General features: G+C 37.3%; 1 protein-coding gene across 6 annotated transcripts in view; it reads right to left on the reverse strand.

Annotated features, from left to right (window-relative positions):
- INSIG2 (insulin induced gene 2) overlaps nt 1–15,317 on the reverse strand; it is a 43,018-nt gene that overhangs the window by 15,111 nt on the left and 12,590 nt on the right. For 3 of the 6 annotated variants that reach the window (XM_086367302.1, XM_086367313.1, XM_086367324.1), the window contains exons 3-6: nt 12,446–12,570; nt 9,237–9,403; nt 8,957–9,056; nt 5,888–7,665 (exon numbers count right to left, since the gene is read on the reverse strand). In XM_086367302.1, coding sequence (XP_086223428.1) covers nt 7,624–7,665; nt 8,957–9,056; nt 9,237–9,403; nt 12,446–12,570 — 434 coding nt within the window. In that variant the 3' untranslated portion in view covers nt 5,888–7,623. Of the gene's footprint in view, nt 1–5,887; nt 7,666–8,956; nt 9,057–9,236; nt 9,404–12,445; nt 12,571–15,317 lie in introns of those variants that run through there. The other 3 variants (XM_086367273.1, XM_086367291.1, XM_086367280.1) reach the window with 1 other exon arrangement.

A 15,317-nucleotide genomic window follows, 5' to 3' on the forward strand; every position in this document is an offset into this window, starting at 1 on the left:
CAAAGTTTATATTTTATGTATTTTTTAAAGACTGTAATTTTCAGTCAGTTCAGTCACTCAGTCCTGTCCGACTCTTTGCAACCCCATGGACTTCAGCACACCAGGCTTCCCTGTACATCATCAACTCCCAGAGCTTACTCAGACTCATGTCCATCAAGTCAGTGATGCCATCCAAACATCTCATCCTCTGACATTCCCTTCTCCTCCCACAAAATTTTAACACTCCAAAATTTTTCATTGTCTTGTATTTGTGTTCACTATGAATCATTTATGGAGAAAAATATTCTAGTGGGAAGAAATTGCTACAAAACACTTTAAAACAGCTGTTGTAGGCATTGCCAGTGATCACCAGTATTTGGTCCTCCTGTCTGTCAAGGGAAGGATCACACATTCCAGCCTCTCTGTGGTTAGCCAGGGCCACAGGAACAGAACTCATCCTAACAAACACTTAAGGATCACTAATTTATTTTTTCGGGGGGGGGGGGGTGGGGAGTGGGGCAGAAAGTTGAATTTGACTCAACTTTATTATGAATTTTACATATATTCTGGAAAGACTCACTTTAACATATCCTGACCTGCTTTTCCCTTCTGGACAGATGTGAGGCATAGAAAATTCCACAAAGATCTGTCTTTACAAATATCTTTAACCTTCATGCTCAATTTATCAGTCTGCAGCCTTCCCAAGCCCAGTGTGTGGAGACGAGCACAGCAGCTGCTTCCAGTTGATCCTAAGATGATGGGGCAGCAGTCTGTCTTCCTGTAATGTCCTGCTGCAAAATCTCAAGGTTTTGTCAAAGCAGAAGGAACTGTTTAAAAACAGAACTGCCACTGTCATAACTTGGTTGAGCAGACATTTCCGGAAGATCTAGGAGTGACATGTGATGACTACACAGGGAATAGAAATGAGTTTCATTCAATGGCAGAAATTTCCAGGGAATACATTTTAGAAACTTTTCTTCTAAAACAAACAGATTCAACACTTAGATTCTGCTCAGTTGCTCATCACAATGAATTGGTCCATGATCACATTCTGTATAAGTTACTCAAAACGTGTTTCAAAGAGAGACAAAATCCTGCAAATGGAACAAACTCATGGAAACACCTAGTACTAAATGAATTTATTAATTTCAGAACAGTAATAAAAGGACTATTTTAAATGGAAATGTTTTCTATGCACTCATTACTTTTAAAGTCCACCTTTGGGGGAAGCCACAGAACAACTGGCAGTTAAAAATCCTACCATGGCAAAGCAGAATAGAACACTCTTGTGCTGGCATAGAATTTTGATTTAAAATCAAAACTGTCCCTTGTTCATGAACATCCTCATAAACAGCACAACCAGGGCAACAGTGAAAGGGAAAAATTGCCCATATATGGCAATCAGTTTCAACACGAGGCTCATCAATAGCCCAGTCTTTCACTGGCACATCATTATCTATCTGATCTGCCAAAGCTGATCCTTAACAACATTGTCTTCAGAACAGTTGACATACCCTGGAAAAGTCTGTCTTGTAAATCACAAAGAAAGATGACAGGTTTCACAGATTTCATCAGTGATAAAAAGAAGGGAGGCATAAAGAAAGTGATATCAGGATACTTACCCTTCCTGCCATGATGATCTTAGTGAACTCAATAAATGTATTTCAAGGGGGAGAAAACAAAACTTCCATACTCCAGTTTTTATTGAGACCAAGTAAGAAACCACTGACTTAATCCATTTATCTCAGTTCCCAACTAGACTGAGTTTTTGAAATGTAAAGACAAATGATCAGGCAGATGGTAAGATTTTTATGGTATAAAAAAATGGTGATGAAGATTGAATCAGGGCGGCAGACTGGTCAAGTTGTAGCTTCTCCCACCTACCCCAAACCCACAGAAACAACAAAAGATTTTCAAAAGGAAAAGGAATCCACTATACTGCCAGGTAAGGAGAAGTATTCTCCATGGACTAGCCACTACAAGGAATCCATGAAAGCAAGAAAACAACTGAGTGCAGACAGACAGAGAAAAATCACAGTTCACTCAAGGAAAGGATGTGCTAAAAATGAAACCAGAGATGGCTAATGCATGGAGCCCAAAATACCAAGGGCAACAGACCTTGTGGGCTAGGAGTCTTCCTACAGAAGTAGCCATGTGGCCAACCCCTTCACACTTCTACTGGCCATCTTGGACCAGATAGACACAGTATTTGTTCCCAGATGCAAGCTATGTGAGCACTAAGTTCAGAGAGGCCTGGGAGGGGGCCTAAGGTAGACCGGGGAGCGCTCACACCCACAGACAGACTGAGCACAGGCTCATCCTGCCCTTCCCTGCTCTTTGGAAGAGTTTAGAACTTTAGATTAATTAATATCCTCAGCAAATGCAAGAATGACCACATACATACACCGCCCAAAAACAGAGATCTTGGAAATTTCAATTGTTATCACTGAAATTAAAAATTCAATGGACAGGTTGAACACTGAATGGGCACAGCTGAAGAGCAATTCACTGAGCTGGAAGTTCCAGTTAAGTAATTCTTCCAGAATGTAACCACAACAGAGAAAAGCTAAGGGGTATATAGAAAACAGGAACATATCAAAGATCTCCCAAACAGAAGAATTTCAGAAGACCAGAGAAGGTGAACAAAGGAATAGTAACAACAAAGAGAGAAAAAAAATTATACAGAATTAAAAGAGATGATCTCTGATTGAACAGGATCAGTAGGATTTACTCCTAAACACCATGAGCTTTTGGGTCACCTAGGATGTTGAAACAACTAAAAATAAGCACATAAAGAGAGGAAGGGACTCTAATTAGAATTCCAATACAATCAAGCATTTGGATAAGCTGTTTCACTCAAATGGGCATTAGGACTACAGACAAGACCTTCCTTTCCACCCAGCCTCTGGGATCAATCGTTTCAGTAGCATCCATACTGCTACCAACAGCTGGTCACCCAGGCCCTGGACCTCCACCCACTTCTGTGAACTATGGAAATACAGTTGTTCAGATCACATCTTGGACCTCGAGATCTTGAAATGAGCCACTAAATTCCTCTGACTGCAAAACCCCAAGCCAATCACCCTTCCCATCAAACAGGGTCTTTGGCCTCCTCCGACTTGCTGTCCTTTCACCATCACTGTTGTCCCATGCTGCCAAGTTAGCACTGCTGATCCAACTTCCTTCCTCAGTTCATCTGGATCCCACAATAAATCTCTTAATGTTGCATTAGGAACCTCCATTAATCTTCCACAAAACTTTGTGCCATGTCTACCAACAAACTCTCCACTAGACTCAATATACTCCATCACAAATGGCCTAACCCCTGGGCTACTAGCCCATTTGGACATGATATAATCATGTCAATTGGCTCTGCTGCAAACATCTGATCTCTAGCCTTACCTGGGTCCTTGATGGCCTCAGAACTATCTGAAAAGTCTTTCTTTGCTTCATGTCAGGTCCTAAGCTCATTCTTCATAGTTACATCCCAAATCTCCACCATTCTTTCAAAGTTCTCTAGTTGCTGCAGCTACCCTCACTCAACAAATGACAGTACATCATCAGTGTTAGTCACTCAGTCACGTCCAACTCTTTGAGACCCCATGGACTGTAGCCTGCCAGGCTCGTCTGGCCATAGAATTCTCCAGGCAAGAATACTGGAGTGGGTAGCCATTTTCTTCTGCAGGGGATCTTCCCAACCCAGGGATCAAACCCGAGTCTCCTGCATTGCAGGCAGACTCCTTACTGTCTGAGCCACCAGGGAAACACCATATGATCAGGCTTTTCTCAAATATATTTTGTGAGTTATTAGTATACAATGATACACTCTAAATGTTAAGGTAAAATAGGTTAGAAAAAAACTATTTGTCAACATAGAACAATAAGGTATTACTTCCTGTTCTTACGAAGTCAATTATTCCTTTCAATTGCACTTCATCCTACCAGTTACCATGCCTGAAATTCCCTCCTATTTTGGCTTCCAGATCACTCTTCTGTTTTCCTTCCCACTTCTGACCACAACCCTTTCATCTCCTTCACCAGCTTTCTGCCCACAGGCCAGTATGCCTCAGATCTCCTTCTTTTCACTGTAACATGCTCCCTAGGTGATCTCATCCACTCCTACAGCTGCATTTATTACTGTCATATGCTGATGACTCCCTCATTACATCCAATAACACAGACTCAAATATCCAACTGCATATAATCATCTTTCCCAGGTGCCTTCTACACATCTCAGCCTCAATATATCAAATCAAACTCTTATCTGTTCATCTACTTTTCTGCATTCCTCTTCTGGTTTATGGAAATACCATCTACTTACTTTTTCAAGAAAGGAAACTTACCTTTCACACATTTCTTCTTCCTAAAAACTTATACCCAAGTAAACAAGTTCACATGATTTAATCCAAAATGTATCTCAATGCGTTCCTCACTTGTCATTTGCAAAGTCACTACCTCTCTCTCACCCAGAACCTCCACCTTATATTACACGTATCTACACCTGTGAGATGCAACCTGGGCTGCACATTAGAATCACAGGGGGAACTTATGAAACTCCTAATGCTCAGAGCATACCTCAGGTCAATTATAATATATTAAGAGTCTCTGAGAGTGGGATTCATGATCAGCATATTTTTATAAGACTCCAGAGGACTCTAACATGCACTCAGACTTTAAAATTTCCAGATATAAGCCCATAGAATGAAAGTGCATACTGAATACTAAGCAAGAAAAATGAAAACAAATTTTAAAATGAAACAAATAAAAGTGAAACTAAATAACCTCAAGGATAAAGGTAAATTTATGAAAAAGTGCCTAGAGAGACAAGACACGTTAGTGTTAGTCACTCATTCATGCCCGATTTTTTGCAACCGCATGGACTGTAGCCCACTAGGGTCCTCTGTCTTTATAATTCTCCAGGCAAGAATACTGGAGTGGGTTGCCATTCCCTTCTCCAGGGGATCTTTCCAACCCAGGGATTGAACCCAGGTCTCTCACATTGTAGGTTGATTCTTTACCAGCTGAGCTACTAGGGAAGTACCAAATAACCTCAAGGATAAAGGGAAATTCATGAAAAAGTTCTTGGAAAGACAAGACAGATTACCTACAAAGGGAAGAAAATTACACTAATAGGAGACTTGTCATCTGCAACATTAGATGATGGAAGACAAGTTAAAAAAACTCTTCAAAATGGTGGGACTGGGGGGATACTGAACCTAGATTCTATGGCCTGCTAAACTGCTCTTCAAGAATGACTTTTTCATACACACAAAGCTAAGACTCTACTATTCATGGACCATCACTTGCAGAATTACCTTACAAAGAACATTATGTCATTATCCATGAGCCAAAAGACTAGAGAAGTATTAAATGATGTTGACCCAATCTGGATTTCCCCTAGATGTGTGAAATAGATGCACCACAGAGAGGACTCAATGACCTCAATGAGGGTAAAGTAGTTCAGTGCAAACAAATAAAGATTATAACAACAGTATGACCAGGGTTCTTGCTAGTTAATTTTAACTATTTGCTTGCGCTTTCATAGAATTTTAAGTTTCAGTTTTCAGCTAGTCAACATTTGACACTTTAAATAATAAATGCCAGGAAGCACTGCCTATACATCCGTATTAAAATACATTTACCATCTTCTTCCATTGCCAAGAAAAAAATATATTTATCAAAATATCAAAACAATATTATTTTTGTCAGAAACACCTTTTCTTGTTTTCTAGGTGATAGGAAAATAATTCAAGAACTTAAAGTAATAATCATTCAGTTCCTGTAATACTAATACTAGTTTCCTTCACTTTTCTTAATAAATTCAACCATACATGTTAAATTTTATTAAATTAATCCTCAGTAGTAAAATTCTAAGATTAACCACAAAGAAGAAAAAAAGACTCTTAACCAAGATGATAATTATGTATTTAATACATCTTGCTTTAAACAGCAATTTCCAAAGTAAACACATCATAGGCCTTATAACTTATTAAAGATTTATAGTGCTTACAAAGTTGATTCTAAAAATATACCTTATTTGTTCTAAATGAATAACATTATCTGGAAGATAGAATAATAAATTATAGTAGCATGTTTACCACCACTACTGTTAAGATTGTGTACATATATTCAATATGAAATCAGGATTTTCATACTTTCAGCCTTAAAACATAAGAGCAGATTAAAGTTTGGCATATAAGATCTCAGTCTGATAGCGATGGTTTTAAAATAAAAAATGAAAAAATATCTAGTTGACATTACAAGAGCAGCACATGCACACACACACACATACATTCTCTCCCTCATTCAATCCAACCTATACAGCCACATACAAACAAAAACACACACGCTTCCAGAGTAAGCAGAAGATTTTGCCTTTGTGGATCAGATAAATGCCATCTATTTCAAAAAATATAAAAATTGGAGAAAAAAGTTAACTAAGAGTATGTTTAAATCATACTTCAAAGGCTCCAGCTGTTGGAAAGATATGCATGAAACTATTATTGGGATCTTTAATGTGCACAGTATGCCATCCCAATTCAGTCTTAAATAATACATTTCTGAACTGTTCAGTAATGAGCACATGAATACATAGGACACCATGTGCCCATCCACTCCCCAGATGGCAATCCACTGACAATAAATCATATGATGCAGCCCAGCTCAAATGGTTTACTTTATAGAATCCAATAGATTATAGAACCCAAGAGGATTAGAAATTTCACTTGGACCTGTTTGGGATTTCTTATACATTCCATGTACAAAAGTAGTAGAATACTACATTGTAATTGACAGTTAATATTACTTAACACTGTGGCACTGCAGAAGGTCTTTTTGTATTTCTAAAGCATATTTATTCCAGTTAAATTATTCAGTGGTCCCTACTTTTAATTTCTAGATTTAGACTCAAAACAATTTAATGCTGATAAACTCTCTTGCTTGTCACTTTTCACCTCCAGTAAAATTGGTCAAAACAAAAAACTACTCTGAACTCTCTTCAGTAATTCAGGTTTGCAAATATCCCGTGGAAGTTCTTTTTCATCATATATTTAAACACCCTCGAGACGACATTAAAATAGAAACTAACCACACATTAGGGCACCCATAACTCACACTGCTGTAATTAGAAAAATAAAAAGGCACAACAGTAAGTGAAAGAGAATATACCAGCTTTCCATTTGCTTTTTTTTTTTTTTGGCTTTCCTCACATTTTATTTCATCAACTTTATAAATTGTTCAAAGCACTCTTATAGTCTGCATGACGGTAACAGAATTATTTTGGCACATCAACACTGTGATACGATATACAGTATACCTAAAAAATTAATTTAAAAATGTCATCTATTAATCAACATGTTTTTTAATATAGCATATATATATTTTACAGTTATTTAAGTCAAATACATAAAGGCTTGTACTTGATTTACAGATGAAGCAATCACAGATTGCAGTAACATATGTATGTGTGTATATATATATGTGTATGTATGTGTGTATGTGTGTGTGTATATATACACACACACACCAATCAACGGAAAAACTGCATCCTGGCAATTTTATAGTCCGAAGTTTTGTTGGTCTATCTATCATTTGCATGCCTTTTTCATCTTGCTTTTCTGTACAAAAGATATATTTCTGCCTTCTTCATTCTTGATGAGATTTTTCTGCAATAACTTTACATTCATACTGTAAAAATTAAAAGGTTAAAAGGTTAACAGAGTAAGTTGATTTTGAATAGCAATTTCCATATAAACTAAAAAGGTCTAAATGTAATAGTTTATTAGCATATGCCCACTGTATTCCTCAAAGAATCCGAGAGTTGCACAACTATTAGGATTAAATGACCATTATGATAGGAAAAAAGAAATGCCACATTCTAGAGGCAGAGCCAAAAGCAGGAAAAAATGAGATTTCTGCATTACAAGCAAATGACAACAGTATATAATTTAGATAATATAAAAGGAGGCAAAATATACTTCTTTGTGGGCTCACTAAGGCATACAAGCAAAGGAAACATCACGCACTTAAGGACAGGACTGATACCATAAATTCAGATATTTTTTCAAATAACTTTAAAATTGAAAAGAAAAAATCTACTATATTAGCAAAAGCTTCAAATCAAAACAATAGTTTAGAAATCAGATCAGATCAGATCAGATCAGTCGCTCAGTCGTGTCCGACTCTTTGCGACCCCATGAATCGCAGCACGCCAGGCCTCCCTGTCCATCACCAACTCCCGGAGTTCACTCAAACTCATGTCCATCAAGTCGGTGATGCCATCCAGCCATCTCATCCTCTGTCATCCCCTTCTCCTCTTGCCCCCAATCCCTCCCAGCATCAGAGTCTTTTCCAATGAGTCCACTCTTTGCATGAGGTGGCCAAAGTACTGGAGTTTCAGCTTTAGCATCATTCCTTCAGCTATACAAATGTATACCCATAATTCAAAATAAAGTAAACCAATGGATTTAGGATAACTGGGAGGTTAGGTTACCAAATCTAGCATTGTAAACCACTCAATTCTCTCAGGTGGCTAAAATGGTAAAAGTGACAGCACTTATTCATGAAAGTGCTGTGGCATCTGAATGCTACTCCTTTTGACTTGACATCTATGGCTGGGCTTATCAACAATGTCCTTTTCCTTCTTAATTAAAGTGATCAAACATCTTGATTTGCTGAAATAGTCCTAATTTATATCTATGGTAGCAACATTATTATAAATAGTGCCTCTTCTCACTTTTAAAACTGTTCCTTTTTTATGGAGTAGAACTGTATAGAGGAGTAAAATAATTAGTAAAAATTGGAGGATAAATCATCTCACCTATCAGTAACATATTTTAGATTTTCTATCCAGAGGTTCTTTGTATTTTTTAATACACTTGTGATTAAATTCTTCCAAGTGATTTATTCCACTGCCCTTTGGAGAAAATTTATCTTACATCTCAAAAACAGAAAGGTGACTAAATAAGCATGAGCTTACCATTGCCAGTTGTCGACCAATGTTTCCCATTGTTATGCCTCCAGCAAAAAATATACATGGTAACCAAGAACGAACATAGAGAAAATCTGGAGATGTATATCTAGAATAACAGAAAAATTTTTAACAAGTCACAAAGGAAGTAAGTACAATGACAGTACTAAGATAATTACAATGGAAATAAGTTACTCTGAAAATTAAAGTGGCTAATGCAATTTTAAAATCTCAATTCTGAATTCACTTTTCATTATTTTAGGATAAAAGCACCAAAAAGAATACTTACTGATAAACACCATTATAGACTAGCAGCTGAGTGACCACAGTTGCCAAGAAAGCAATTCCTACTCCAAGGCCAAAACCACTTCTAGATCTATCAAAAGTCCACCACAATCCAATGGATAGTGCAGCCAGTGTGAGAGACAACTGTATATTGTTATCAAAATCCACTTTCTGAGATCAGTGTTAAAGAGTCATCTTAAAATTTGTAACCAAATAATATCATCTGTTCATTTTTCTAAAATAAGAGATGTTAATGTTAAGACTAGAGTGCATTCAACTTTTTAATACAATGTACAAGACTAGAGAGGATTAAAACTATGATGGCATGATACTTCACTAATAGATCTTACTGATGTGACATGCAATCTCTCCAAAAAATAGCACAGTATATACATTTCCAATTATCAGATCAGACCCATTATTTAAGAAATGCTTTCTTCGCAAAAAATGTAACTGGAAGCTTCAAAATACAAATATTGCTAAAGGCACACACTTTTGCTAAAATGGAAACCACTATTACTTCTCAAACAGGTTTAGAATTGTTTGAGAATCATACAGGAACTTGAAAATAGAAGAGTTGACAGCTATTTAACAGGGTACCACAGTCTCTATATGATTTACTGACAGACACATTTTATAATAATGCAGTTCAGAAACAAGAGTACCAAGGACACACTATCCCTTTCTATTATGTCAACTGTTCTAGTTTTAATTTGTTGAGGAGAAAGCCTTGAAGTGAACATTATCTTCCAACCTGCCAAGCTATTTTGGTTCCTGAGACTTTCTGGTATAGGACAAATGATATTTTATTTCCGTCACCTACTTAAGCATCTATTCACAAATATACAGCCCTTTTCTACTCCAAAATCTCTGGGCAAAATGAAGCTTTATAAATTCAATTTTCTAATTTCTTTGCCAGAGGATTACACTAAAGGAATTAATTTCAAATATCATTAAAAGGGCATTATCTATATCCCAAAGGCCACATCTTGGCTCTATATTCAGCTCCCCAGAGGAGACTACATATCTTGCCAAACTAACTGGCCATGCTGCAACTACAGAAAAGAGAGAACAAGCTCCAAAAATGCATATAAAACCATTTTCCACTTCCTTTAACACCACGCTGTATACCACCATCCCCCCTCTCCCACCCAACCAGCGGGTACCCTGAACACCCAGCCTTCTTATGTCTCAGCAGTCAAGGACCACTCAAAATCAGTCCTTGTTTAGGCTTGATTTATAAAGAAACCTATAGTCTATGGGTATGCTTTCTGAAAAAGCTTTTATTCTTTAGAGGCTTTTAAACCTCCAACTCCAAAAAAATGCTTGAGTTCTCTGATTTCTCTATGTAATAAACACTCTTGTAATGAGTGGAGTTCAACATTAACTGGTTCTATCTTTGCTAACTAAACTAACTTTGTTACAAGAGGCAAAGCAAAATAAGGAGACTTCCAGGGAACAGGTAAAAACATGAATCAAAAATATTATAATGTGACTTTCTAAAGTCTAAGCAACCTAATATTAAGTCTGTGTTATAAAATTTGTAAACATTTTGGATTTTGCTTAAAGGATGAACAGAACAGGTGAGATGGTTATATTTAAGGATTTCATTTAGCGAGGAAGAAAAGAACCACCAAAGCAAAGAATTTAAAATAGACATGTAAATCTTTTAAATTCCAGAAAAGGTTATTTAAATTTCTCAACTTAAAAAGAACCGAACTGTCTACGATAGAAAGGTCTAATCCAGCAGACAGAGATGAATTTACACACTTGTAGGGCTCCTGGGTCAGAAAAGCAAAGTTCCTAGACGCACCAGGATCTCCAGGGTCTGGACTCGGCTCTGGCACAGCCTTGCAGTATGAATTACTTAGCCAAGTACCGAATCTCTAGAGCTTTCCCTTCTCTTATCTGAATAAAGAAAACATGGAACTAGGAGATTTCTAAGTTTTCCTCCCGATATAATATTCATGAGTCTGTCTTTCTAAAGCCCTCCTAACCACTAGATTTGTTTGTTATAAAATCCTAATTCTCAAAGATTTCACAAAACTAAACATGTTGAGAAACTCTTTTAAGACAAAAAGAAAGGGAAAAACCAAAAATAAGTGCCACTGAGGCATTTTCCAGTGGCTTCACAGCTCTCCAAGAACCAGCACAACTGGGAACAGAAAGATAAGATGTGTTTTCAGAATCTAGGACTCGGCTTCTTTCCTTGGTTCCTCTTCTCTAGCTTCTCCCAATCACCTTGACACTTTCTGTTAAGAGACACTGGAATCTCCTTGCCCCATGACACATCCTCTCTTCAGCTAACTGAGCCCAGCACAGAGTTTCAAGAGGAAGCCTCACAGTCTGAGTCATAGGTCTCTTTACTTCCACCTTCTAAGCCATATCTTCTAGAAAAGGGAAGACTGAACTAGCATTTCCCAGATCCTCTTCTACAGAGGGAAATCAGGGACAGGGGTTCAGGTAGGAGGCAGAGAGGATGACAGGATCAAAACCTTTTGAGGGCAAAAGCTTTTGTTCTTGGGGGCACATCTTTTTCCGGGGAGGGGGTAGAAGGCAGAGGAGAGATGGGAAATAGAGGTTACTTTATCCTTCAAGCCAGAACATTATGAAAACACTCATGAATCAGTAAATTAAAATGTCAGAATCCTTAAAATGATTAAACTTTAAGAATATGTAACTTAGGAAAAAGAATTTCTTTTTCAACACAGGTCTATATTGGCTACTTCTACTTCTGCCCCTTTTAAGAACATTTATGTGGTTTGTGGGTGTTGATTAACACCAACAAATGACAGTCTTTAAAAAAAAGAAACTATATATACATATACATATATATATATTTCAAATTAAAAAAAACAAAAACAAAAAACTAGTACCTGAAGTCACCACATGTCCTTACCAGCTAATCTCAAATAAAGAAAGAAAAGAAATTCCTTTGAAAATGTACCTGTTTCAATGTTAGAGTTAGCAAAACTAGATGGAGATAATGAAGTAACCTAATTTAAAGAAAAATAGGGAAATTTTTTTTTAACGTACAAAGTTTCTGAGTGATTGAAGTGAAAGGCTGGACCCCACACTGTACTTGCGTATTCTTTTTATGACTAAGTGGGTGTATCACAATTCGACAACAGTGAGGTTGCAAGGGTCTGCTTAACCTTTGGTTTCTCGGAAGCTGCCTTGTTATTACGCATCTCATCACAGCAGAAAGGATACAGCGCTGGCGTGATTTATACCAACAAAGACGGCTACACACCGCATCACACTGGACCATTCTCTTTTAAACTTATGTGGTTCTCCTAGATGCCTGTCAATGCAGGGGTATAATAACCCAATCACAGCTGTGGGGGAGAAAAGCAAAAAATTAAGTCATTTCCAACGGTTAAGCTAAGGGTCACAACAACCATCATAAGCATTTGAAAGATTCTCTAGAAAAGCTTTTCAATTTACTTAACATTAATCATTGATACTATAAACTTACCTCCCAAAAGAAAAAAAAAAGTGAGGATAACACCACTGAAGACAGTACTGTAAATGATTACAACAGCAGTCTCAATTACAACAGGCAAAACAGTATTTCATTGTATGATTCAGAATTCAACAGACTGGACTAGAGATGAGTCGCACCACGTTTCTACTACTAATATCTCTGAGACTTGGAAACCATCAAACCAGTTAGCAGTTAAGTAATATTCTTTTTAAGCTATATACCCATGCAACATGCCATGAAATGACACAAATCTAAAGAGAAGCTTGAAGTGTAAACACGTACAAGCTCATCACACACATACTACTAGATGGATATGGCTATACTGCTATATGGAGGATCCTGTCCCCTCATCTAATGTCTTGTCCTGACACTCCCTTCCAACCTGGCCCTCTAATGAGACTCTAGATCAGCCTGTCAAAGCAGGGAAACTTGCAACAGAAATCTATCATAAGACTCATTCTGCAGAGGAAAAATGGAGAAAACATGGTATATGGAATCACATGTTTTCAGTAAAAACTGAAATTCACTGTTAAAAAGATCAGAAGAAATCATTTTAGAATATTTCTTCATTTTGCAAAGAACATATTGAAAGCTAACAGTGCAATTAATTATGAGTAATTCAATTTTTAACTTAAATCCTTGTTAAACCTCAACATTTTACTCATTTGGTAGGAGAGGATTTAAAATGCTAAATTACTCATTAAAAAAAAAAAAAAGAGTATTTCATGAACCAAAACATTTTTCAACAAGGTATGAATAAAATATACTTCTACAGACTAAATTTAATAGGAAATATCTGGGCAGCTTTAGTTTGATAATCTTCCTAAAAACAGAATGTTTACGCTGCCATTTGGTAATAAAAACACAACTGTCACACTGGTTGAAAAGTATGCTTAAAATGTCCAGTATTTCCTACAATGAATCATGAAATTATGGTACCCAAACCTAAGTAACCAAAGGGTTAGAAGCCCTTGCCTGGGCTGGTACTGGTTAGCTCTAGCTCACAAACAATGCATTCTATCTTCAAAGAAAAATGAAATCAACTAATATAAAAAAATCACAAGCTAGCAGACAAATGGAACAGCATAGCAAACAGGCCATATGGCCACCATGCCATCTGGATTTGAGATGTTGCAATGAAATATACATTTTCTAATCCACAAAACTGAATGGGCTCTTCCGATTAGGCTTTTGCTGAGGATAAATGGTTCACAGACCATCAAGACATTAGCAACACATTTCCCCAATGCAGAGTTCCAACAACTACTAGTAAATTTTAAAGTTTCAAATTATATTCCTATTTAAAAGGTTCTGCTCTAATATCCTGTGAGACTAACTGACAGCATTTCCAAATTTCTACAAAGTTAAAGTGGCAACAAGCATGCCTAACAGCTGAAATATATCTGAATGAATATTACCTCTTTTTTTGTTCTCAAGGGGTCATGAAACTAGCAGCTCAATGTGTCGGTCCTTGCTCTTGCTCCCTCTTCCCTTCCTTTGCCTGTTGCTGAGGATATCAACTAAGATCAGGCATTTCAAGTCAATTTTCCTCAGCAGCTGATGCCATAGGTAGAGAATTATCACATAGAGAGTACTGACATGTGTGGGCAAAGATATAAATAAGTAAAATTGACTATATTTTTATGCATGTGATGTCAGACTCACAAGTGAGAGACAACTGAGGAGAGAAAGCAAAAACACAAAAAGAAATTTAAACTGCCACGCTGCCAACCTTGGGATTTGCCAATAAAAATCAAATCCATCGAGTCTGCATGGTTCTTGGATGCTCACTGAGAGGGAGAATTCGAGGGAGCTTGTCACTTCCCATTAAATGTCTTTTTTCTTTCCTTTAAATAAAGGCTTGGCAGAGTCTGAGAGCAAAATCTACAGTGCAGGAAGGCAGCACTGTTGAGAGCTCAGCAGAAATGTGTCTGGTCTTCTTGTCCTCTTCCTCCAGTTTCTTATTTTAACACGAGAGACTAAAAATCATGCCTGTGTAAAACCATATGCAAACACAGTCCTGCTTAATCAGATGGTTCTCTGCAGCAAAAATCACATTTCTTGAGGTATATTTCAGTTATTTCCCAGTAACTAATTGTAGGCTACCAAGACCAAAAACAAGATAAGTTTGTAAAACATCAAGTCATTATTTTTCATGGTAATGTGTTTAATGCAGCACTCCACTAAAAGAAAAAGTTAAGTTAAACATTTTTCAAGGAAAGGGAGCTGAACAAGCACAACCATGGAATGAGATATACTTTCATGAAGAACTATGACAGGCTGAGCAATGTGTTCATCTAACAAGATGAAGCAGAACCCACAATGTGTCTGGTTCTTCATATTTGCTGGGGATTTAAAAAGGGTAAACGAGTAAGACGTGACTCAGTCCCAAAGTGACCACAGAAACAATTTGATCAAGTAACGTGTTACGGGCAGCACTGCTGCTGCTGCTGCTAAGTCGCTTCAGTCGTGTCCAACTCTGTGCAACCCCATAGATGGCAGCCCACCAGGCTCCCCCATCCCTGGGACTCTCCAGGCAAGAACACTGGAGTCGGTTGCCATTTCCTTCTCCAATGTATGAAAGTGAAAGTGAAAGTG

This window comes from Bos grunniens, chromosome 2 (genome assembly GCF_055505025.1).
Source record: "Bos grunniens cultivar Pamir isolate PY7600 chromosome 2, Bosgru_T2T1.0, whole genome shotgun sequence".
Taxonomy (NCBI): domain Eukaryota; kingdom Metazoa; phylum Chordata; class Mammalia; order Artiodactyla; family Bovidae; genus Bos; species Bos grunniens.